Below are 24,645 nucleotides of genomic sequence, written 5' to 3'. Positions count from 1 at the left end.
GTGGCAAAAGGGCGAGAGAGAGAGAGAGAGAGAGGCGTGAGGCCCTCGGGCAGTGCCGGCAACCGTAAATAAAAGAAATCCTTGTAATGGCTTCCGCTAAGGACAACAACTTAGGCCCCCCTCCCTGCCCCTCGGCCGAAGGATCGTCCGCTGGGTTGCGTTATTAAGCTTCCGAACCGTAACCTGTATCTATAACCAGTTAATTCCTTAACCCTTATAGACTGGGAGAAAATTTAGGGAGCCCAGAGTTCCCTAAGACGCCGAGCGTCGCGGCGCTACCGCGGTAAGAAGGGCTGGCGGGAGGAAGGAACGGAGGGTACAGCAGGTGCTCCCAGGATCTCAGCATCTTACGCCCGAGCGATACATAATTTATGGTGTAACCGGGGCTTAAGATAGCATTAAGATCGCCTATTCTCTCCGCTAGTTATTACGTCCTAACGAAAATACTCCCAAAGATTTATATACGTGCGTATATAGCTCGGTCCGCTTTATTTATAGACAATTTCCGATCGTCTTACTGCGATTTTGAACCCTAATCCGATCCGAAAATCGACACGAGTCACCCTCGGGTTGTTTGTTATACACTTATTATTAATAAAACTCAAAATTAGGAGGAGATTAATTGACTCGGTAAAACTGCGAATTTATTGTTTTATGGCAATACAGGCTGCGGAATTTTTCCGACTTTCTCCAATTTCAAATATATACCCGAAGGTGTTTGAAGGTGAAAAACGATTTCGGGGGAAAATTTACTTTATTATTTCGTACCAATCAAGTTGCCGCGAAGGATTTATACAGTTGCAAGATTCGTGGCTTGTTACGCGAAGTATCGTTAAGCAAGTGAAGATAAAACAAGAGAAAAAAAAATTAACAACATTTTCATTTCAGTAATCGTCAGCAAGTATCCAACAATTTGAAATTCTGATTAACATTTATAGAGACAATTTTATTCGGAATATACATATCTCTTTTAAAACAAGCAAAGATTCGTTTGAGATTTAAAAATTATTAATCTGGTATGAACAACGGCATAAATATTTACTCAGATTTCACTGTTTCGTAGTAAATTTGACAGTGGTTCGTAAAATTCTGTGGTAAAAAAATCCAGCTAAGAAAGCGAATTTTTACGATTCTTGGAAATAGAAAGAACATAGGTGGCTTGGTAAAGTGTTTCCATTTTTCAACTTTTCGACGATCTGAAATAATCAGTATCTATTTTGCCGAAGATCAGGTTGTCTGAAAAATTAAAAACTGAGATTAATCCGATTTCGAAAAAAAATGCATTGCGAGAGGTAAATTTACGATGAAAATTGATAATCATTTGTAGAAATCAGTGCAGATTTATCCCTGTAGCGATGAGCCAGAAATCACCTTTTTTCCAACTAACGTAACGAAGAAAGAATTCGGAGAGGCAGACCGCTGCAGATTATACGTAACCCATAACCCGCACGAAATTCCATCAAGTAATTTGATTGGGATCCTTGCGAATGGGGGAGACATCAAATTGCGGTTAGGAATCGTGCGATCTGGCCACTGTCAAGCTAAGCTCGTTCCGATATATCTCAAATGCCTCATATCCTATACCTCACGTGTAACATACATGTGTAGAAAAGAAATATTTGAGGAAAAGCGGACGTGGTATTGATTAGGGAGCTCTCGACGGGGGATCAACGAAAATACTATACGTCTTAAGCCCTTCGGGGGACGATATATACGCTACCTATGGCTTTTAGCTCTCTTACGGTTCGTCAAACAGAATCCTTCTTGTCTCGGGACGCAGCCGTAGTTACGTATGTGATGATACACTTGGACAAGCACCTAGCCGTAGAGATACCGAGCATTGAGCCACGCTGTAAGAATGACCAAAAATAATCGATTACTTTTTCCCGGTTAATCGAGTGTAATTGATTATTTTTTCTCGCAATCGGTTTTTGTTTTTTACTCCCATGAACGGCCGCAGTGCGATATGAATTTATGCGATTGAAGCATCAATTATCATCATTGTCTTACTTACCCGGTACCTTTTTGATATAATCAGTGAAAGATGAATGAATATTTTCACCTGAAATTGAAAAATACTTTAAATGAAACTATAAATTGTGAAAAAACTTTTCCGTTGTTAAGACTACGTATTGAAATTTACTAAATTTTTATTTCATACGCACCGTTTCAAATAAATAAAAAATAATCGAGTAATCGATTAATATTTACCGATTCAATCGAGTCATGTTCGATTATTTTTTCGGACTCGATTAATTGATCCATCGATTATTTTCAGTTTATCGGCTATAGCTAAGTTTTTTTTTCTAATCAATTTCCGTTGGGAATAACCTCTCAGATTTTTTTCCGAAATTTCTAAGCTTAAAAATACTCCCGTTTCTTTGAGTTTTTTTTTTTTTGTCTTTTCTCCCTTTAAAAAATGATGCGATAAAGTGACCTACACTTGACAAGGCGAGTCCCGCAATATTTATTGCGTATACGCAAACCAATGTACATGTATTACATCGCATATATAACGAAGGAGACCAAGTTTTTATCTAATACTTCCCATATCACATCATTCGTAACTCACGTGGCATTTTGGCCCCGTAAGATATTGCGAACATAATTCTTACCGGGGTTTCTGTACGCAGGCTCTCTTTGGAACCTCGCGCATGTTTATTCAACGTTATGGGATTTAAGCGAGAAGAGTAGGCCGCATCTCATTTAATTCCGGAGGATGAGTGTCTGAAGGATCTCGAGGCAATGCGTCTAAGATTAAGACGTGGACACTTCCTTATAAACGCCTTCTTACTTTAATACTAGGCGTCGAAACTCACCGTGCATTCTCTCGTCCTCGGGAAGATAAATTTTCAACCTCATCATATCGCCAAACTCCGGCAGTATGGAAAGGATTTTTGTCTTTGCTAGGCTTCAACGTTAAAGTCTCTTCTCAGCGTGCACCCACGGAACATATTTCTTATACTCGATCCTCTACAAATTTTCTTTCCTTCTATTCACGGGGTGACGGGATGTATCAAATTTCTTCTCGCGACTTTTTTTAACGGATGAAAATCCGGGGAACTAGTTTGACGTGTTACATAAAGTCTTGCGTCGCTGAAATATCATTAAATAAAACGCAGGTTCGAAGTTCGTAGAGAAAAAAAAAAAAGAAGAATAATATACCATTCGAATTTCGAACTACAAATTCAGATTCGTGTTTAACGATTTTAATGCCCTTAAATACCATATACTACGTAAAAATATTACGATTTTTTTTATTTCGAACCTCTATAATGGATCCTCCATTAAAAATTTTTGAAGTCTAACCTTGGATTCGTTATCGGTGACCAAAAAACCTCCGCTAACCGATTTCTATTAAAATCAAATCATTGTTGGATTTTCTCCCACTATATTTGATCGACATTTTAAATATAAATAATAAACTGACGTGTAACAATTTTCATCAAAATCCAAATGTTTTTAGTGGTTATTTTCAGTTTATTGAATACGCCAAATTTAAATTTTTCAAATCTGACCTTAGATTCGTGAATAGCGAGCCAAAAAATTTCACGGTACTAATTTTCATTCAAATCCATTCATCCATTCTCAAGCTATCATCATTTTTATTTGATTTTTAAAAATTTCGTTATTTAAATAATCGAAAATTTACGGAGCTAATCAAAGCCAAAATCTAGTTAGTTCTAAACTTGTAAAAACCGCTTCGATTGAGAGGATAATTATTGAAATCCGGTAACTCGTTCTCGAGAATCGTCGGACAAAAAATTGATCACACACTTACATACGTTATACATTAATAAAAAATTATCGGAATCGATTCTCTAAACTTCAAAACGTGGAGATCTAACAATGAAACCGAAGAAGCGGTAAATCAAAAAAAAAAGAAAGAATAATAATTACGAGATGTATAGACGGTACGATTTTGTTTGTTTTTCTTTGCCCCCTTTTAATTCCAATTCAGGATTTTTTTCAGCGATCAGTTTAGGCAGCGTTATTTTGGATGAATCCGAAAACCGAATCGCGGACATTTTACCCGAAAGACAGTGCCTTTGGTCGCATTCTGTGGAAAATGTTTGACAGAGAGAGAGAGAGAGAGAGCGAGAGAGACGGAGATTGTATAGTATATTAATACGGAGCGTCTTGGCTGGGTGGTTTGCGATAAAGCAAAGAGCCCGCGCTAAATACTTACATAAATCTGTATTGCCTTGCGCCGCTCTCGGGCAGCTTATACCAACACCCACGCGACTCGTTCTCACCTACGTGCAGGAGTCGCGGTGCTTTCGCACCCCCTTCGACGCTGGTCAGCACCGTCCGACTTCTTCTGGCTTTCAGGGGGGAGAAAAAGCCGCTAGGATCCTAGAGGATCCCGGCTGTACAAAGTCGAGCCTAGACTGTACGAGAGCAATTTTAATGTTCTTTGTTTCGAGATCCCACTTTGACATCGGAAAGTGAAAGTCGTTCAAGCTCAATCCTTTATGGTAAGGCTAACCGGTTCCGAAACACGCTTGAACGCTTTTTTTCATTCGACTAAAATTTCACAGGAATACAATCGACTTGTTCCGTAGTATCGGAACATCTGATACTTGTAGTCCGAGAGATAAGTCATCTCGAAAACGAATTTTTGGGATTCGGCATCGTTCACTTGATGCAGAAACAAAATATTCCGATTATCGTTGACCCAGCAGGAATAATCATAGAGATTCTGTAATTTTTGTGTTGATTTTTCTTCGATTCCTCAGAATTTCTTTCACGTACGAAAAAAGTTGTCTCCTGCAGATAAGTTTTTTCTAGACTTCATTGCGGTTCAAATAACTTGAAACATTGGTATTCGTAAAAAAGTTCGTTACGTTAGATGTTTTCTCATTGTCGCTGATAAAATTGAAAATAATTCTACAACTTTCCTAGAAACATAGAGAGTAAAATTTCATCGGATTCAATTTTCAATCTCACGATTATAAACCATCGAATTGTGAATTACGGTAATAAATTCTTATTAGCGATCAAAATTTTTATGCTCTGATTCTCTTACTTTAAGTTTTTTTTTTGATTTCTCTTGGAATAATACGGGTATTATCTTTTATTTCGGTGGAGTCAAAATTATCCCGAAGGAGGCCTCTGCAGGTATTCGCAAAGGGTTTCGCGTACCGTTTACCCTTCATTGCTTATGCTCGCTGGAAGAAATCTGCGTTAGAAAATATTCGGTGGGAGGGAGTCGCTGGGCTGATATGTAATATACAGAAGACCATAAATATCGAAACACAGCTCGTCGACGGTTCTGTAGGGAAGCTGGAGGATGGCAGCTTGGTAGGGTGAAACTCAATTGATAACAGATAAAAGCCTGCATCTTTCTACCCCGATTTATAAACAGGAGAACCTCAACCCACGCTACCAACGTTTAATCGATTACGTTAAATTCAAAGATTGCTCGACAGCGTTTCTATACAATATACCTAAAGAGAACAGACGTTTTTTTATCTCAACTGAATCGAGATAACTATTTTTCAAATCTCATACACTTTTGCTTGTATTTAAAATGCAAAAAAGTTCATTTGGTGTCTTCATATGATTTCACGATCACTTTCTACTACTCTTCTCGATCATCATTATCATATTTACAAAAATTATTCGTTACTCTTATTTCTTCAGAAAGTGAATATCCATTTCACCGATTTGTCAAAACGAACTCACCCTGATCCCCGTAACCTTGGAACGACAAGCTTTATTTTTTTCTTCAGTTATAATTCGGAAGGTTTTTAGAGGCTCCCCGTGCTTTGGTCTTCGCAACTCGGCTCAAAACAATTATCAGCGTTTAGTAACCCTACAGTTATGTGTTTCTTTATTATAATTAAACTAATAAATTCTGTACGTATAAATTTACACTATCGAATTCACTCCCGCCTATAATAATTAACGAATCATCACCTAAGAGTATAATTCGGCAAGGGAGAAGAGAATCTGTCAGTCGTTATTCCTAGAATTTTGACGTCATCGAGCGACTGGTGAACGCTCGATGATACGACCAACCACTTCTTATAAAACCGCCCCCGCGGAGCGACTCTCACTTCTCGTTTGACCAGCGCCGAGTTGAAAACGCCGTATCTTGGTTAAATAACAGGTTGACAACGAGTACCCTTCTTTTACATCACTGCACCCTGTTCACGCTATTTCCTCCAAACGACGCGTTCGTTTACAATCATTAAAAACATTTTGTGGGTCCCTTTTTTTAATTCTGGACACGTTGTCTGATCAATTTTGAGAAACCCAACTTGTGCCTGCATTTCTGGAAAAACCTCCATAATTAACAGCGAATTAACACTGTTTCTTTACCTTTCAAATCTTTTCGATACAGAGCTACTCACGTTACAATACCGCGATTATTCTTCTAGTTTCAATTAATTTTCTTATCCTACTTTATTTATTATAATTATCTTTCAAATATATGTTTTCTTCGCAAAGACTTAGTCTGGTCCTTCGGACGATCCATCCGATCCAGCCTTCACATTATACAATCAGAATTTCGTTTATCTTTCTTTCTGAATTTAAAAAATTGATGAAAGGCAATTAGATTGCGTTAATTAATTTTGTCACAAACAAATCGTCTGCCTATTGCAGTATACTAATTAGAAGCATGGAAAATCTTGTGAGAGTGAAAAATTGATCGTTAGATCTTGAAAAAATTTCGTTTATTATTATATTTAGTCGAATATTACAGTATAACAAGTATTATTCGAGATAATAGTGTTAAATATTGTTGAAATTTGAAAAAGGTTATATAGATTTTCCGGTTAGACTTACAAGAAAAAAACTAAATCTCATCGTTTATCCCAAGAACAATCTATTTTTCGGTCAAGGTAAAAATTGAAAATAATTAACTAGATACCGTACAGTGACCACGAGGAAAAAATGTCCGACAAACTGAAATTTTTCTTAGTTTCCATCCCCCTTGACTTCGTCCTGGCCGATGAAAAGCTCAAGGCCGCGGTTCTTCTTTCGGCCTTCCAAGAGGTTGTTTCGCTGGCGGGACGTCTTCGCCGGCGCCTGGAGGCGGCGCTGCAGGGATAGAGGTTTGCTCTCGGAGCGGGAGCAATAAATCTAGCAAGTATATCTGAGCTCATGAATGTTATTAAGATACAACCCCCCCGCGAAGCAGGGGCGGCGGGAAGAGCGAACGAGCGAGCGAAGCGAACGAACCGCGGAGGGAGAAGCAGAAACGGTTATGAAGAAATACCGCCGCCGGTAATCCCGCCATAGATCACCTGCGACCGCCGGGCGTTTCGTATCCGCGCCTTCTTACACCCGGTGTCTTAATACCGGAGGCTTAACCCGTACCCGACCGCCTAGATGTAGATATCTTGCGCATTTACTTCTCCCAACTTTTTAACTTACCAAAAAAGTGAATAAAGGAAGTTGTTGTAATCGCCGCGAAAGTGAAACGTCGGACTTTTTCTGTATCCTGACGTTTCCAGACCTGAAAAATAATCTCCAACATTTTTGGAACGGCGTCTTGGCGCGTTTTGTCAAATCAGTTTTTCTTCGACGATAGCTCGATAACGGATCAACGGATTTTCGGCCTGATAAAGTGGGATTTACTTATTTTTGGACTCGATCGGTACATCGGGTTTCGAGTTATTTTAATAACAGGATCAAAAAGTATGCGGAATACATTCGTTAATGTTTGATGAGCTCCAAAAATCATAGAGGAAAACTGACAAATCATAGCTTGCCGAGTCAAATTTTAGGACTTAATGGTCCCAAAAATTGGGTACGCCGGTTATCTAAAGATTTCAATGATTTCATGGTGATTTATAGATTTACCAAAGATTGTATTATGATATGTTACTTCAGGATTTTATGAGACATCATGGAATATTACAAAATTCTTTCATAGCCGTTACAGAATTTGACGGGAATTTGAAAAATTTTATAGCCTTTTGCTAGACTAATTAACACGGTATTTAACGATAATCAGAAGATTTTGGAACGATTTTTTAGTCAGATTTAATGGAATTTCATTGGGATTCCAATGGATCTCATTGTAAATCTTCGCAAGATTTTATCCAGATGTAGTTGAAATCGATGTAGCACATATGTGATGATCGCTAGAAAATTATTGTTCTCAATTCTTCTCTTCGTCGAGCAAAAAATTTGTCGTTCCAAACCTATAACGTAGATATTTTATACGTGCGGTTGCACTCTACTATAAAGCTGCTAGTACCTTCAGAGAAGATTCCTTTCAATATTGTAATCATTCGTTTTCCTACCACAGAAGCCATAATTTTTCAAATCAATTGAATTATGAACGTAATAGTTGCAAAAAAATGCGTCACTGATCAAAAACTGTAGCAGGTAAACTTATCTTACCAACCACTAAATACAAATTGAACAAACTTCGCTGAATGACCAAGTGCAGTCTTTGTACTCAATGTTGGTTTCAAGGGGTTTCATATTCGTCAGAGTTCGTTATACCCTCTCTGTCAAATTGGGATGAATCTGAGGGAAGAGGATTGTAAGTAATACCGTGAAAGCGTAAAGAAGAAAAAGAAGGGTTCGATGCTTACGTGCGACGTCTCACCGCCGGAAAAGCGAAAAGGCAACCCCGTTCGTTGGAAGCTCCGAGGGTAAAGGTTGGGGGAAAGGAGAATCCGAGGTAAACGTGGGGGGGGGGGGGGGGGGATATCTTCGGGCAATGCATGCTCCTCCTCAAACAGGTCACAGCGGCGGGCAAATACCTCGGGAAGTCCCGGCGACCCAGCGGGATCTGAGTAACTCTGTTAGCCTCGTAATGTATCGGTGCCAAGATTCGGGAGGCCGAGGAAGAGAGTAAACGAAGAGAGTCCGGCCGACCGCTCCAGATTGGCGTTATCAACCTAAGACTCGTTTCATCATCGAACTATGCCACTCAATTAATTAATTGGGGTCCCCGGTATGAAATGGACCTTAACCGACATCAAAGCTTCCGGTCTTAACTCACCCCACCAAGAACCATGCTTCTACGAAAGTGTCCTGCCAATTAATAAGGGATCCATACCTACCCGTGTTTGCCTCGAACCCAACGTCTTATCCTAATAATAAGTCAATAATAATGTCACATTTCTGCTCGTGTATGTACATGTACATATATACATGTATATCACACACCATACGCTTCTTCTCTTTCGTATTTACAGGCATACGCGTTTCCTGTACCTTCGCATTTTCCCTTGGGACGATCCCGTCCTACTCTGCGGGGGCAGGAACGCCAGGATTACGGGACGCGTGTCGGTCGCTGCTGAGTCGGCGAAAAGGATTTACATACCCCTTGGACTCGATAAACTTGGGGGAAAATAATTGAAAAACAACTTGCACTTGAGGATTGATCTGTTATCGATACATCGGCGTGCTTTCTGAATATTTGGATTCACCGTAGTAATGCTCGCAGGCATCTTCTTTGAAAATGAATTCGATAAAGCCCAAACGATCATCGATGTCCCCGATTGTTACCGTCAGTCTATCGATCGTGTATTGCTTCGGAAAACGATTCGCGTGACTGAAACTGTGACCGGATTTTCCTCGCATTCGTCAAAACGACGCGGTTGAAGGAAAATTCGTCGCCGGGTTCTTCGCAGCGACGATTAAGAAGCAAAAGGAAAGAATGCAGAGCGTTGCGAAAGTTAGCGGAAGACAGGAGGTGGTGTACTATATCTCATGGCACAAAGGTTGGGCAGTTGTTATTTAGAGGGAGTGGCTTTTTCAGGAGTCGAGCTGCTGCTACGTTTCGAGATAGCATAGAGAGGCGCATGTATTCGTAAGCTTGAAGGGTGGTTTATGTATTATGGGTAAGATATCCGATGATTTAGCTCCCAGACCTCGGGGAGTCGAGTCTTATCTCGCGGCGGCGCGGTAACCGAGGTGTAATCTTTTATTAATTCTGTGACTTACGAAATTTATCGTGGCTTTTGTTTACCGGGAATACCGTCTTAAATCTCCTAAACTACCCAACGTCTTTGCATTATCTGACCAGACGCCTCCGCGATCTGCCTACTGCCGGTGCCACCTCAACCACCGTCACTACTCTCGATCCTACTCCTCCGCAAAGATCTTCTCAACCACGACAAGTTCATTCGACAACGAAGACGGCCAGCTCGGGTAATTCGTCTGTGATTTATACTCGCCTCGACCTTTTGTGATTTTTAATCAGTTAATTTTTAACAGTTCTTTCTCCATCTCGTGACTTTCGATTCGGACCGTTGGTCCCATGTTGCATTCTCGTTAACGATGGTTTTCACGGGCCGCAGGCATACTCTTCGCATCGTTTCTATTCGTCGGAAAACCCCCGGTTTCCATTGACCTCAGACTTTCAAGCAAGATAAACGAATTTGTGGAAAAAATCGCTGGCCGATCGGAGGTTTGAACTCGCCGTTCTCCTGAGTTCCTGAGGGACGCTGCAGGTATAACGTTATAGGTGTATGCACGGGTCTGGATTTTCCACGTACGCGAGGCGACCGGCGCGAATTCTATAACGACCAAGAATGGCTCTATATTATTATTAGAGTCCCTTAAGTCTAAGAGCCTTAAATCTGCGATAAGTTATGGGCACCTCCCCCGAACTCCATGCCTTATACCATTTCCCTATAATATCTTAGTCTACGCGGAGGCGCCTCTCCGGCCTTTATCTCGCATACATTACTACACGCCCCCGCGCGAGACGAGGGGGGTAAGATGAGAGGGGGTGAGGAGGGGGTGTAAGAAGGGGGGGGGCCAGGGGGTAATTGAAAATAACTGGCACCCCTAAACCAAACCCCTAACCAAGATAAACCACCCCAGGATCATCTCGCGTGCCGGTGTCTGCTTATTTTTCGTCCCGCGTATACAAAAACATTTTTCCTTCAATTTTTTCTCCCTCCCAAGTTGCAGGGCGACGTTGACGCTAATCTTAAACGTGGTGTATAATATACGCCATGCTCTGATTTTGGCTGATTGTCTTAATTAATGGAAAGACAAACGAAAAGTTTTCCCCACACTCTCTCTTTCTCTCTCTAATCTTATAAGTAAGCAGACTTTAAGAACGTATAGATATAATATAAGAACTTCTGCAGATACCCAGATGACGGAATATACTATATGTTTGTTCAGGATTTAATTTTTCTTGTATATATTGTATTTTAAACGATCGTACAAATACTAAATTGTAAATATATATTTTATCTTTGTTTTTCGATAACGTTGAATATTGTGAAACTAGTAACAGGTTCTTCGATACATATAATTAGTGTTGCTGAAAGGTTAAAAATTACCTGCTAAATAGATGCAATGTATTTTTTTCGTTTTATACTCACTTAAATATTCTGAAATCTTCTAACAATAAGTTTGAATACAAGATTTAATGTAAGATTTGCAAATTTTTACGCTATTCTTTACAGTTATCGAAAAGCCTCAAGGTTTTGACGTTTTATTGAAACCTAACACAAAATATTGGCTGAGATGCAATCTTTCAAATCAGCACTGACCTAGTATCGAGTTGGAATCGTATTTTAAGCATCGCGTCAATCGACCGCTTTGCAATCACTTGCGTTACTTCTTCAGGCACTCGGTTTCATCAAATTATGAAAATATCGGAATTTATTCGGGATTCACGAAATAATTAGAGAAAACGAAATTGTCTTTTTTTCAATGTATTTTAATTGATCGCTAGTACTCGAAATCATCCGCATCGCGTGTCACGGTACACCGTAATTTTATTTTAAAAAACGTGTGCAGCATGTCGGTCGCATATCCTGAACGTCTTTTGGACATGTATGCGAGTGCGTAACTATATCGCATGGTTTGAGACGGTACAGCGAAGCTGTCGAGGGGCCCGGAAGTTCGATCTAACCACCCATAAATCTGGCCGGATATCCCAGAGGACCGCTTTATTATAGATTTCTACGTTACCGGCGACGTGCAGCTCCTACAGGGTTAAGGAAATGAACCGCACTAACAAAGCGGTAAATTTACAAATTCCGAAAAAATTTTGACGAAGAATATCGTTAGAGTGTACAAAGATTTTATAAATTTCTATGTACGTATTAGGGTGTTTCAGAAAAATATAATTTACGACTTTCCACCATGCCAACCTCTGAAAAGTTTGTTTAGGTTAAAAGAAAGGTTTTGGCAAAAGGTGGGTGTTCTACCTTACGTGGAACATCACGCTTAGTTAATTTTTCACTTTTATACATTTTTTTAAATTTATGAACAATCGTGAATAACTTCTTTTTTTTTTTATTATTGTATAGGTGCGTCAATCGTAATATCGAATTTACGTCGCTAAAAACACCGACACTTGTAATATTAAGTCTCCATTTGATGTTTGAAAAGTGTATATGACGATCTTTTCATTATTATTTCGATTTGATAAAATAGTTTAAATTTAATATAAACTTTCAATTTAGGGAAATTAGATTTCCGGTTGATATATTGTTGTGTTATGGATCGTGATGTCTAGGTTGAATATGAATGTTAGGAAAGAAATAATAACTGAAGTGTTACAACGTGTTGCTTCACAAATTCAAAAAAATGTGAAAAACAGTGAAAAATCAAATGAGTTCGATTTTCCACATAGCGTAGAACGCCGATCTTTTCACAGAACCATTCTTTTGACCCAATCAAACTTTTCAGAGGCGTCAGGGTGGAAAATCGCAAATTATTTTTTTCTGAAACACTCTAATTTACAATTATAAAATCAATTTTACTTGCATGTAGTGAAATTTTGTCTCCAACTTCTTTCGAGAACTAAACTACGAGAATTCGTCAAATTTTTGCGAAGCAGTTCACGAGTTAAAAATCGTAGAGTGGAAACTGCGCTGGGTGCCACGAAGGAGACATGTATAGGTGTACAAACAGGCTCCTCCGCCTCTTACCGTCAAACAAATCGGCGGCTCTGAAGCGGAACGCGGGCACCATCCTCTCGATTACTCGATTACTCGGCTACTCGATTAGTCTCGGTAGGTACTCGTTTGCAGGGACACGTCGACCACAATTTAACGTCGTTATAACGAACCTTCGTCGAGGAGCATTGATGCGGCGTTCTCGTTTACGCGCCAGCTCGAATATATAGGTACGTTGCTAATGTTCGTTATACCTTCCACAGTCCACTTCCGGTTTTAAGTCAGGACAGAAATTTTCGCCCAACACTCTACAGGCTCAGAAATTGTTATGCCGCGGTGGACGGAGAAGCGATGCTAGCCCGCGTTGCGTTGCCATTTTTTTATTTTCCTATTTCTTTGTTTTTTTCTTTTTTTCTTTTTTCCCCACGTTACCGCTTTCCCCTAATTTAGCGAGATAATTTTCGCGTCATTGCGCTGCAGAATTATTGTCTTCTGCTGAACACTCAACTGTGCAACGAAATTATTAAATTGAGTCCAAATAGTCTGTCGAAGTCACAGTTGAAAGTGCTCTCTTCAATCTTGTAAAAGACACAAAATTGATCATAACTGTTTGATCATTTGTGCAGTTCATCGATGCAGACCTTCGTAAGAGCGAATGTAGTTTAAAGTCGAGAAAATCACCGGTATTGTATTTTTCAATAAAATTAGGTACACCCTTAACTCAATCAAGAGTTGTAAAAAATTTGCTGAAGCGTGGAACACTGTAAACGGAATTTGTGCTTTTCCCTCACGATCGCCAGCGGAGAGAAATCTGAAAGTTGCACCACTGCAGACTAAGTGTTCTGTTTCTTTTTTTTTTTTTTTATTTTTCTCTTGCGGAGGCAGGGTGGCCCAGATCGAAATCTTTCGACAATAATAGAGAAAGGAGAACTCGCGAAGGTGCCGGGGAGTGAATCTGTTAAGGCGCGAATGACGTCCGCGCGTCGCCGACAGACGTAAAGATTACATTCGGAGAAGTTGCAGCGAGGAGAGAACCGCGGCCGCTTATCAAGGCAATAAAAAGCATCGACTAGGATTGGCGTTTCGCCTCTTGGAAATACGCCATCCTCAGGCTCCTTATACGCTCTTTAGGATCGTAGGTACAGCTGTACCAGATAGGACTGAAATATACACTCATCCGTTAGGCATTACGAGGTAATGCCTCGATACAACCTGTAAACGGGTCGCGTCTTGGTCGTCCGCAGAGTCAAATCGTGAAATATTGCCCTGATACGACTTAAATGCGAATGTAACATTCGCTTGCACAGTTCCCCTTGCTCGCCGCGATCAGCCGAAAAAGTTCAGGGAAAAAGAGGATAACTCTTGTAGCTAAAAAATGTGCATCAATTTTCTTGCGACGGCAGAAGTTTCTAGTCGCGATTATTCTACCAGCCCTTGTAACTATGTACATTCATTTTTTGACGTAACTCAAAAATTACCGTTCCAGGTACAAGATGAAAATCAGTTTTGTAACTGTAACCAGAAAATCTAGTCACGTCTTAATACTCTATTTTGTTACGATAACTGGTAATATATATATTTTTTATACAATTGTGCACTAAAAAGCTTTATCAAATTTTGAGCCAAACATTGATTTTATTTTGAATTGTTTTTTTTTTTTTTAACCGATCAATTCCACAGTTAAATTGTTCCGATACGTTTTATTTGTGATATTTTTTCCACGTTCGTATAAAACCTGCAATCAATTTCACTGGTATTTGAAAGTTTTATTTCTCAAGCCCAGATTTCGCGAATATTCGTATCTTATACTCGCTCCGTCTGTGTAGCTTGCCGATAAAGGGCATAAGTTCGTAAACAAAGAAGCCGAATTTCTTTGGAATTCATCACCACCCCCGGAGGTGAAATTGTACGAAGATCAAGCTCGAACGAATAAACTGAATGCGCGGTGCGAGTATTATTTGATTTATTTGTTATTTTTTTTTTCTCTGTGGCTGAATTCTGCCACTGTAACACCTGAAGCTGGAATGCGAGGAGACTTAGCGTAGAATTTGAATGCGGATTTGTCCCGTCTGAGAGCGGGAGAGCCGGGCGACGATTAGACAATGCGCGCGATGCTGAGACGCGGGCGTCGCGGCGGAGGCAGCCACGGGGGATGACGAGGGAGGTCGAGGGACCCACCAGATGTGCGAAACCTGATCTTGTTAAGGGAGCACTGAACCACAAACAACCGACATCCATTCAAATTTCAACGAGATATCTCCGCGCGATTGCTTAGCCTTGTTTCTCACCGTTACAATATCGATCCCCCGATCTATGATATAGCCCCAGGATAACTCCAATAACTCTCGTCGTGATCTATCGTTCAGGATAAAACCTGGCCTCAAAGGTTTGTTCGATTGAAATTAGCATTCTCTAAGTAGAATCTTCAGTGGGATTCCGTGACTGTGATTCAATAGTCACGTCGTATCATCCACGATAGAAAATAGTCAATTTGACTATGCGGAATGGTCAAATGAACCATCTTTACACTTAAAATTTCTACTGTATTCGAATCGTCATATACCCGATATTCCTTCCTTTAATGTCGGATGTCGTGAAAGCTCTGAATTTTTATAACGAAATTTTCTAACTCGAGTGTGGAAGATATTTCACGAATCAGAACGTAAAAATTCTTGAAGACATTTTGTACAATTAGGAAAATTGAATTCCGATTTTGTAAGAGCTGAAAATGACAGAGAACGTTACTGTGTTTTTTATCTTCAATTGCAACTTCGATTCCATGCGTTGTTCGTAACACGCGACAAGTAATGGGAGGAGAGAGAGGGAAGAGAAAGGGAGAAATTCGCTTATTCAACGCGAGCCAAAATACGAGCTAAGCGAAGCGGCGTACATCCGTAGCCATGATTTATAAACATGCCAGACCAATTACGAGTGCACGTTTGAAAAGATGTCACTCGGTTAAGGGGAGCGAAAATGACAAAAGCTCCGCGGAGCAGCTCCGTAGAGATAAGCCACCCTTTAAATGATACTTTTTAATGCAGGGGTTGGGAATCGAAGAAAAAAACCCACGGCGCCGAGAGAAAGAGAGAGAGAGAGAGAAAAAGGGAAGAAAGGAGGAAAAGAACTGTGGAGTGTCGAAGGGACCGGGGCGTAGGATTTTGCTATCAAGCATTAATATCTGCCAAGCAAAAGTATTCTCTGTGTGCTGTATAACTTCACTTGTATTCACTCGTTCTTGAACATACGGTAGATAAATACACGAGCATTTTAGCCATAAAAAAGAACGGGGCTCTTTGGCACAGAATTCAGAAATTATCGATCATTGTATCAACAAACTAATTAAAACCTGTATACCTTTTGTCGGGACAATCTAATAGTGTTTTAATATTCTCTCGAACATTCAAGTTATTTTTTTTTGTTGTAGCGTTGAACCAATTTTGTTGATTAAAAAAGAAAACAATCCAAAAAAACTGTATGCATACGATAAAGTGTCCAAAATAGTTTACGTGTGCCTTAAAATTTCTATGCGTGTAAATTTTTGTATCAAAATCAGGCTCTCAATTTTTGTTTTAATTTTTTATTTGTTATGCATTTTATCAAGCAGATAATTATTTTATCCTCGATGTATGTTAAGTACTCGATGGAAATTTGTAGATTTCAAAGAAATGTAAGTATCATGAAATTGTTGAGATCGAAGATTGGAAAAGAAGGTCTGGGCGTTAAATTAACGACAAATTTTGTTTATTTCAAATTATATTTTTGTTATTTTTGACGGACTATCAAAGTATCAAATTACTATGGAAAATCTTTTGACACGTTGATAATCACTCTTTTATATTATATCTTATTATAGAAACTACTCGATGTACTAATTTTTTTCTTCTTCCACAGTTTAATTGTTTCTCTGCGTTAACTGTTTCTTGATTTTTCGTAACTTTCCAGAGCTTTGCTAACCGGGGTGAATCGCTAAGCCTTCTGACAAAGTTATTCCTGCAGCCTATGATTGTTCCTGAATCCCTAAAAAAAATAAAAAAGGGTTGACAATCCTGAATTTATTCAAGCCAACTCTGCGGAAATCTCTCTCAATAAGTTCGTTGTTTCATTTTTAAGTAACATGTCCGCGTTTCCTCGTTAAACGATACCAACACACCGTGTAATCTGGAGGTGGGTTGAAACTCGGGGTGCAAGGTGCACAGTTAGGTAAGATTTAATTGCTCAATTAATTGCGAGCCGCATAATCTCCGAGGCAGCAATATATGCGGTATAATATTATCTACAGCGTCTGCGTGCTTTGAGCGCGACTCGCGAGCGCCGGAGTTTTCGCATCCATCTCGCCGAGGTTTCGCGATTGCCGCTGGATAGAGAAAACTAGGGAGACGGAGAAAGAGAGAGGGAGAGAGAGAGAAATTGCAAAAGAAAAATTCAATTTTTCATTACGGTTACCAGAAAATTCTAGTGAAACATGAACAAATATGGGACGAGTCACTGTTATAATACCATTTACAGTACTCTGATGAGTGTTATCAATAATACACATTTTCTCGGTATAGCAACATTGAAAATTTGTTTTTTTAGTGAAACAAAATTTGTTACAGTTAAATGAGACCTTGAGTGAGAACTTGGCATGAATTTATTTTTACGCTAATATCAAATTATCGCAACATGGAAGAATAAATTCGTTGGATTAGCAAATGTCAGTGTTGATATAGAGACATCAATAGAAACTTTTTACTACAGTGAGATTTTAAAAATTTAACTGCCAGATTTGCTGCATTGAGAAGCTCATTTGGCTGTGCTGTTGCAGTGAAAATTCTTACTCCGACAGCTAAACTTATTTCTGTTTCTACGTAAATGAACACTAAAATACAATGGGCCAACAAATCGTGTTTTTTTTTCGTGAATAGTTACAAGAAAATATAGTACGAAAATTGATAAACCCATTTTCATTTTCTTTATCGAGAATTATATTTTTCGATAATGATAAAAAATGAAAACGGTTAAACACTCTACGGTAACGATAACTGGAAATTTTTCTCAACGGGCTTCAGAAGCCTTACAATAATTCCTTAACGGAAAAATTTTGCCGCGTACAAGAGAGTTCGAAAAATAAAACAGTAATCCCGCATTTATATATCGAAGGAAGAGGACTTAAATTCACACGTCAGAAATGCGAGCGAGGTGAAAATAAAGCAGCATAGCGAAGGGTGGCAAAGGGGTGCAGACGCGTCAAGAATTGCGACGTCCCGGAGAAATCTTTAAAACGAAAGAAGACAGATAACCGAAGGTAAGGTGCCCCGGGTGCCGGGGGCGGCCATCTCGGTAGCTGAACTGAATTCACCGCCCCCGCATCCAGCCGCCTCCTCCACCTTGCCGTCTGCGAAGTGGCGGTGGGAGGGTGAGGAGGGGAGGGAGAAGGGAATAGGGGGTGGAGGTCGGTGCTCGGGGGTGGCACTCGACTCGAACCTGATCAATACTTGAAACACCGCGAGGTATCGTCCCGTCATTTCCGGTGTAACGGGGGCGGGCGGAAATGAAGGCGTTAAAAATATACAGCACACGCGTATACATGCGGCGATACTCGATCCGGGGCAACCGAAACTTGTTCGTACCTACACCGAACGACTCCAGACAGACCGACGAAAAGCGGCTCGCCCTTTATAACCGCGACACTTCGCCGCAGATAGCGTCGCGGTCTTGTTGTAGTACATTATGTACGTCTATCCAGCGGGAGAGAGAGAGAGAAAGAGAAATTGCGGGAGGGCGAGGGGGAGGGCGAACGGTACTCGGTTACGTCTTTATCACGGAGCTCGATGTACGAGTTGATCGACTTTTAATTACGCCCATCTCTTTCAGCTCAGGCGCTGTGAGAAGAGGCCGCACCTTACCTCATATTGTGGGATGAAATAACCGGGTAGGTAGCGAATTACATTCGCTGCGCAGATGGAAACGCCGAAACCTTTTGCCGCTGGGAAGCATTTGGACACTCGTGTCACTGAGCGGTGCTCTTGACCCCGACGTAATCGATCAGTCAAAGACCCGTAATTGGCGGTGGACCACGGCTCGCTGACCTTCAATCTCTACGGTCGATTTGATAAAATCGTGTGATTGTCTATTCACGGCACACGTGCCGCGGTGCGTCTTCGTATTTGCCACTTCACGTCGGTCCAATTTGTGCAACCAGATTTATTTATCGCTAAATAACACGTAAAATTACATAAAGCTCGATTTTGGTTCACTGAAAGTCTGCACTGCAGTCTGGGCACATCTGGATATTGGAGAGATTTTTAAAAGTGTACCACCGAGGTTGTAAGGCTTGGCTTTTGTGACCCAAGTCTGTACTTGGTTAAATGACCTGAATATAGACATTCAAGATTATTTGTAATCGTGTAGAGTCTTCTGAGATGATTTGGAATCATTTAAAAATTTATAAATACATTGTGTAGGAGAACGTTGTCGTTGGTGGGTAACTAATTTGCCATCTCTTCTCAGGAATATAAATTTCGGACCGCCAACCTTTGTTTGATTAGGCAAAAATTTACTCCAAGTAGAAAGAAATTCTCCACCAACGACTCTTATCAGTAAATGACTCGTTTTTTTCTCGCAAAACGGGTTTTCGCACTCTGGAACCGCTGCATCCGTTGGAGAGGCGTGACATCGCGTGTGACTGGAGAATATTGGATTTACGAGATCACGGAAGGGGTTGGTTAGTATCAACAGGTAGAGACGGTTCCCTCGCTGGGTTTCGCCCTCCCGGTTCGTGGATAAGCTGCGGGCTAAGCGCCGGCGCCAGCTAAGCCACTAGCACCAACAGAGGGTGTGACCCGAGTGCACGATTGGTCCGAATTGGGGGAGGGAAAAAAGTCAACGGCGAGAGCGAAGCTCCCTCGTTTTTCCAGGTTCCTGAAAAATTCAGAAGCAGGCACCAGCGAACCGCTATAGATGCGTTTCGCGATTAGCAACGACCATTTAACGGTTAGTATTGGTCGTTCGTAAACGAATCAGCGAATCTGTGACGCGTGACCGTTTTGAACAGTAATTGGGAGATCATTAACAATATTTATTAAAAAATGAACAAGATCAAGATCTTTCGGATGGATCTAATTAGCACTTTAGCAATACCGACGTTTTACAAATCCTACGTTTTGCGATAAAGCCACGATTGGTATATCAAGGCTGCGAATGTACTTCAAACGAGCAACTTTAAGCGATAATGCCTATTACTCACGCTCATCACATAACTTCAAATGATTTGGCGATACTTCGCATGACTCACAATTAATTCACCTTGTCTCGTTCGAACGAATTAGGCACTACATACCTTTGAGTGTGACCAAAAAGACATTTACCAAATGTGCATGAGACTAGAAAAAGGATTAGTTTCAAGCCGATCAGCACGTCATTTAACTTCCCATTCCGTACTTTAAACATTGTCACCAGGCAGTTATTCGCGCATTGAATGCACGTATTCGCCAACTTGTGAACTTGTGAAACGAAGCGAGTGACTTGAGCGGAGTGTCGTTGTGACAAAATAACGGACACGGTATTGAGCAGGAGGAGGAGCTATCGGGGGTCAATTGGAATCTGCAGTCGGCTGGGAGGAGGACTAGGGGGGAATTGTGGTGAAATATCCGCGTGGGTCAGCCAAGAGAAGCTTATAGCTAGAGAGGTCGCTCAATATCGGCTTTGGGATACTTGAGATATTTATCTAACGTCTTATATTTTTCAACGAGGAGGAGGAAGACGGTGGTTATACGTTCCGCGGTACGTCTCAAACTGTCTTCGGCACTGCGTCGCTGCGACCGCGTACCTGCCGTATGTACACATCTGCACGTGTGCATACACAACCCGTGTGTTCGTAATTATACATCACAAGCTCAAGAGTGTCGGGTCATTGCCTTCCCAAATTCTCAATGGCGTATTGAACAGCCCACATAAATCGCGTAACTTGCCCTTCTCGGCGGAGCTTTAACGTCCACGTTTTCATCCCTCTCCGTAATCCATCGTTCACTAAATTGGAAGGTGCCTTCGTGGTCCGTCGGTTGGTAGGTTTGCCGGATTCTGGGGTTGTGAGTAAGAACCCCGAAACGATTGTCCAAAGTCGCGAATTCGACACCATCAACCAAATTGAAATTGCGATCAACGATACAACGATAATACATGTAAGACGTCCTGACACATATTTCAGTTTAGCTTCAACATCGGTCGGCTATCTTGGTGAGATATCTGAGCGAGCGAGCCAGCATGCGCGCCACTTATCAAGTACTGCGATAAGTCGCAGGGGCCCAGGTAACGTAACCGCTCCCTTGATAGATGAGCAGATCAGAATAAGCATCGTGGTAGTGTTGTCAGAGTTTTAGTTACCGCGGTAAATACATGGTCCAGTTGAACCATTTTGGGACACGTTAAAACAACCACTCTGAGAAAATGATATTCGCTTTTCAACGATGACGTTATCACGGAGGTGCAACGGATTGTTATCGGACTATTACTAAATATCAAGTGTCAAAGGAGCTGGTGCTGGTATGTGCATCATTCGTCACACTGGCCAACGGTATAATTCAGTTTCAAAATGGTGAGGCAACAACGTTTCGCAAACGGATCGAGAAGCCCGAGTGTTGCTTGGTGTGTGTTCATATTGTGCCTCGCCTCGTTTCAACTCGAGGTTCACGCTGGCTGCCCGGAAAGGTGTTTGTGCTCCTTGGACCAGGTCCCTAGTCGCGTGGCATGCGAGAAGAGAGGCTTGCGAGAATTTCCTGATAGAATCAGCGATTTGGTGAGTGTGAATCACTTATGAATCATTCTTCCAAACAGGGATGAAGTTTTTTCAAGCTTAACGAATCCAAGGAATGATGTTTTTTTTTACCGATCTTGGAATGGAGAATCAACAGTTCTTTGCCACGTCTTAAAAGACAATTCATATCATTGAAAGCGATGTATGTATATTATCAGTCAAGCCTCTCTCAATCAGCGTCAAATCGGTAACCGATGATTACGGGTAGAACTCGATTCCTGCGGTTACTCGGACTTGGAAATGAAGAATATCATCGAGCATTCAGATATGTTTGTTTACATCTGTACAGGTACAATATTTGGATTTGTCCGGAAACATTTTGCAAGAGATACCGGATACTTTGACGCTTTTCAACAAACTACAGTATCTAAATTTGGCCAGAAATCGGTTGACCGATTTGCCGGATAAACTTTACGGGTTGGATCAGCTGCAGAAACTCGATCTATCTGGTAATGCTTTTACCTCCGTATCTGGACTGACATCGATAAGCCATCTGACGAGCCTGAAGATCTTGTTCTTCGGAGGAAATCCAATATCTAGTCTGGACGGGTTAATGAGCCAGTCGTTGCAAGTCTTGGATTGCAGTCACTGTGGTGAGTTAATAATTGCCGAGAAATTCCCGGTGCTTCAGCTCTGACTCTAAAGTCGCGACGGGCACGTAGTAGAACCTGCAAGTTGTGATACCTACATGTCTAACGATTATTTTGCACCTGATTCATTCACGCGTGATAAGATTCGTTAGGCTTAAGTTTACGTATAACTGTTTAATCAGAGCAGTACCACTACTGATAAGCGATACCAACTTTCCGAACGCCATCATACCCGCCTTTTTATTATTCTTTTATGCTTATTACGCTGCCTTGCTTTGATAAAGTCACACACTAGCGATGGACAATGCTCTATTGATTGAACCTTTAGCTCTCTGCTATCTGGGTCAGCCACGCCCACGTTGGAATTTTCAATCGAAGTGCAGCCCTTTAATAGGGGCATTTCTCTTTCGCGGAAGGAATGAAACGTACTCCGGGTTTAGAATTTACTTGAACGTTGATTCATCATGGATTTGATTTGCGTCCATGATTGCGAAAGTTTTTATCCTTTAAAAAACAATGTAACTGCTCATCCGCGATTGTGAACGAAAAATGAACGCAACAGTTTGCGATATTTTACACCCGTAGCCGAATTTGAAATTCTTAGCACAATACCATGCGGAAATCAAATTTCTCAAGTTTTCTTATTGTTTCAGGAATTAAAGCGTTTGCTAATACGACTGTGAGTAAACTGACGCAACTGAGAACTCTGAGTCTCATGGGAAATCCTTTGAGAATAGTGGATAAACCCGTGAGCGAATCATTGAGATGGTTGGACATGTCGGACTGTCAAATAAACTACCTGTATCCAGATTCGCTATTGTATTTGCCGAATCTGGAAGAACTGCGACTGTCGAATAACCCGATGCTCGTCTTCAGCACACGGTACTCGCTCAAATTATAAAAAAAAAAATAAACACAAACGTTCATTCAATTTCTAAACACTTTGTTTTTTGAACTAATCTATATACTTCAATTCAACAGATTCAACACTTTGACGCATAATAAATTGAAGAGATTAGACGCTTCAAGGTGCAATTTGGACCGACCTGGGCTTCACGGTTTCCCTCAACTAATCATCGCGAAGTTGAACCGAAACTTGATCAGATTTCTACCGGATCAGATATTTGCAAAAAACACCGAATTACGACAAATATCGCTCGCAGCAAACGTTTTCGATCAAGTTAACAAGAGCGCGTTTGCTGGTTTAGTGAAATTGGAAATTCTGGACTTGTCTTTAAATTCACTGCACAATATCCACTGGGCAGCGTTCAGAGAGAACATGAATTTGCGTCTGTTGAACCTGTCTCACAACAGTTTACTTCAGTTTCCAAACTTTACGAGTTCGACGACCTTCTTGGATCTGTCTGGCAATTTATTGGATGACTTTACGAACGACGTATTGCTCACCATGCCAAAGCTCAAGACTCTTTACCTGAGCAACAATCGAGTGGACCAAATTCCTGATAATCTTGAATCACACTCCCTCACTACTCTCTCCCTTCGGCAGAACAGGGTGATCCAATTAACTAATCAAACTTTTCATCTGCTTCCGGCTCTCGAACGTATCGATCTGTCAGGTGAGTCGGCTTTCATCAAAGGTTCAAGCAAAGCACCGCCCGGTCACATTTCACCAACAAATTTTCATTTCCAGGGAATCTACTGACGGTTGCACCGCTACCATCGGTGTTCGAGGGTAATCCATCCTTGCAGAGGATCCTGCTGGATGAAAATCCGTGGCGATGCGATTGCGAGCTAATCTACGAGAGCTACGAATTTCTGTTAAAACTGAAAGCTAACCCGCTGGACCTCGTTTGTGAAAGTCCCGGCAACGTGTCCGGCTTCTCATGGAAAATGGCCTGCAACGAAAAAGATGTCGGTTTTGACCCGAAGGACAAAACCTGGGGCATGATACTCATCAGTCTATTGACCATGGTTATAGTATTCGGCAGTGTCGTGTCTCTGCGGCATGCGATGAAAATGAAAAGACAGGCTCACCTGGAACGCCAGGAGCTGGAGAGAGCCGAAGCCAGGGAAAGACTGAGGCTTCTGCAAAGACGGTAAGTGTTTTATCAGCCGTCGGCGCATCTTCGTCAGTAAAAAGCCAAGGTGCCTGTGCATAAGTTACGACCCTTTTCTTATTATCAGTCTAATCCGAGAACCGTGTCTCGGTTTTCTCTCCCTGGAGCTTAATTAACCCATCTCCGTTCACCACCCAACAATCGGAAAAGAATAGAAACGGATCGAGAATTTCAATACGATCTATTCCGATTTCTTTATCGAAACGGATATTTCGTATTCTTTGAGAAGAATTAATTTGGATAGAAAGAATTGAATCGGATTGATAATTGCCATCCCTTATTCTAAATAAATAATTGAAACGAAGAAGCTATTAGAGGTGGCATTGTCGCGAATGTGACGGGAT

The 24,645-nt window shown here is 41.0% G+C and overlaps 1 protein-coding gene across 3 annotated transcripts in view; it reads left to right on the top strand.

The window, feature by feature from the left end:
- Positions 1–24,645, top strand: part of LOC124179454 (insulin-like growth factor-binding protein complex acid labile subunit) — a 29,293-nt gene that overhangs the window by 1,750 nt on the left and 2,898 nt on the right. For 2 of the 3 annotated variants that reach the window (XR_006870045.1, XR_006870044.1), the window contains exons 1-5: positions 20,660–21,615; positions 21,923–22,226; positions 22,877–23,105; positions 23,205–23,800; positions 23,875–24,280. Coding sequence is in view for 1 of the 3 variants with exons in the window: in XM_046563830.1 (XP_046419786.1) it covers positions 21,412–21,615; positions 21,923–22,226; positions 22,877–23,105; positions 23,205–23,800; positions 23,875–24,280 (1,739 nt within the window). In the remaining 2 variants the exon portion in view is untranslated. Of the gene's footprint in view, positions 1–20,659; positions 21,616–21,922; positions 22,227–22,876; positions 23,106–23,204; positions 23,801–23,874; positions 24,281–24,645 lie in introns of those variants that run through there. The other variant, XM_046563830.1, reaches the window with a different exon arrangement.

Source organism: Neodiprion fabricii, chromosome 4 (genome assembly GCF_021155785.1).
Source record: "Neodiprion fabricii isolate iyNeoFabr1 chromosome 4, iyNeoFabr1.1, whole genome shotgun sequence".
Classification (NCBI taxonomy): domain Eukaryota; kingdom Metazoa; phylum Arthropoda; class Insecta; order Hymenoptera; family Diprionidae; genus Neodiprion; species Neodiprion fabricii.
The sequence above is the reverse complement of the archived record's forward strand: the minus strand, read 5'-3'. Positions and strand labels throughout refer to the sequence as shown.